Genomic DNA, 1,676 nt, shown 5'->3' on the forward strand with positions numbered 1-1,676 from the left:
CCTGCAGTGCTACCGCCGCCTTGAAGTTGGGCACACGAGGCAGCGGTGCACAGCCGCTGACGACAGGTCCGAGCGTTGCTATAATTGTGGCGGTGCGGACCACAAAGCGGCGGCTTGCTCGACTGCTCCAAAGTGTCCGGTGTGTACGGACACTGGGAGGCCAGCCGGGCACAGATTGGGTAGCCGGATTTGCTCTGCTACCCAAACGAACGCAGGGCAAAAAAAGAGCGCTGGGCCAAAGGCAGCAGGCCCAGCGGCTGCGAGGACGACGCCAGCCGTGCCCCTAAGGGGAAGCAGTCGGTCCCGAAGGGATCTGGGGTGGCTCCAGTGGTTGGCGATCATACGGCGGCCATGGAGATCGCCCAGTAAGTTTTTATAATGAGTCCCTCGGGGCCCATTATACAAGTTAACCTCAACCACTCGGCTAGGGCTCAGGATCTGTTGATGCAGACCCTGGTCGAGTGGGAGGCCGGGCTGGCTGTGGTGGCGGAGCCATATAGGGTTCCCAATCACCCAAACTGGGTGGGGGACCAGCTGGGCTCCGCCACCGTTGTATGGAACGGAAGGCCAGGGTCCCCACCGCTTTCTATTATAGAATGCGATCGGGGATTCCTGGCAGTGCGTTGGGAGGACCTCGCGGTGGTGGCTATCTACGCGCCGCCGAGCTGGCCTCTTGCGGTCTTTGAAAGGTACCTGGACGGGGTTGGGAGATGCATCTCCCGCTGCCTTCCCCGTCCGGTACTCGTCCTGGGGGATTTCAACTCCAAGTCTCAGGCTTGGGGTTCCCCCGAGACAGACGCAAGGGGCCGAGAAGTGCTCGACTGGGCGGCCGGACTGGAACTCTGTCTGTTAAACACGGGCTCCGTCGATATGTACGTGCGGTGGAATGGGGGGTCCATAGTGAACCTGTCGTGGGCTACCCCCGCAGCCGCGCGCCGTATCTCGGGTTGGAGAGTGGCGGTAGAGGCCGAATCGTTATCTGACCACAGATACGTGGTCCTCGGCCTCTCCGCCGGCAGAAATGCACAACCACGACGGCGCCCAGTGGCGGCAAGGCCACCACCGCGATGGCCACTGAAGGAGATGGATGAGGACGCCCTAATGGCGGCAGCCCACGTCGTGGCCTGGCCAGACGGCCGGGCCTGTCGACGGGCAGGTGGAAGCCCAACGGCTCCGGAGCGCAATGAAGGCGATATGCGACGCCGCTATGCCCCGGGCCAGGGTCCACCCGAGGAAGGTGGTGTACTATTGGTCGAGAGAGATTGTGGATATTCGCACTGAGTGCATCCGCGCGCGACGCCTGCACTCTACTTGCCCAGCTCTACAGGACCTACCGTGAGAAGGTAGCGGCCCTGCAGCTGGCCATCAAAAGGGCCAAGACCCAGGCGTGGAGTAATCTCCTCGGCTCTCGGGAAAGAGATCCTTGGGGGCGCCCATACAAACTGGTGATGGGACGGCTTCGGCCGTGGGCGCCCCCGCTCACAGAGAGTCTAGACCCCCAATTTCTCGGGCGGGTCGTGGCCACGCTTTTCCCCTCTGGTGGGGAGGTGGCCCGACCAGTGCTCGGGACAGAGGGCCGCGATATTGAGCGGCTTTCCGATGTGGGGTCACGGATGGGGACGTGGCCGCGGTTATCCGTTGGCTCCGGGGCAAGAACACCGCCCCTGGGCCTGATG

General features: G+C 63.1%; 1 protein-coding gene across 1 annotated transcript; it reads left to right on the top strand.

The window, feature by feature from the left end:
- Nucleotides 1-378: 378 nt before the first annotated feature.
- Nucleotides 379-1,281, top strand: LOC128882548 (uncharacterized). The gene has a single exon (XM_054134175.1). It carries the CDS (start codon nt 379-381, stop codon nt 1,279-1,281), a length of 903 nt encoding a protein of 300 aa, XP_053990150.1.
- Nucleotides 1,282-1,676: the final 395 nt, after the last annotated feature.

Source organism: Hylaeus volcanicus, unplaced genomic scaffold (genome assembly GCF_026283585.1).
Source record: "Hylaeus volcanicus isolate JK05 unplaced genomic scaffold, UHH_iyHylVolc1.0_haploid 12060, whole genome shotgun sequence".
Classification (NCBI taxonomy): domain Eukaryota; kingdom Metazoa; phylum Arthropoda; class Insecta; order Hymenoptera; family Colletidae; genus Hylaeus; species Hylaeus volcanicus.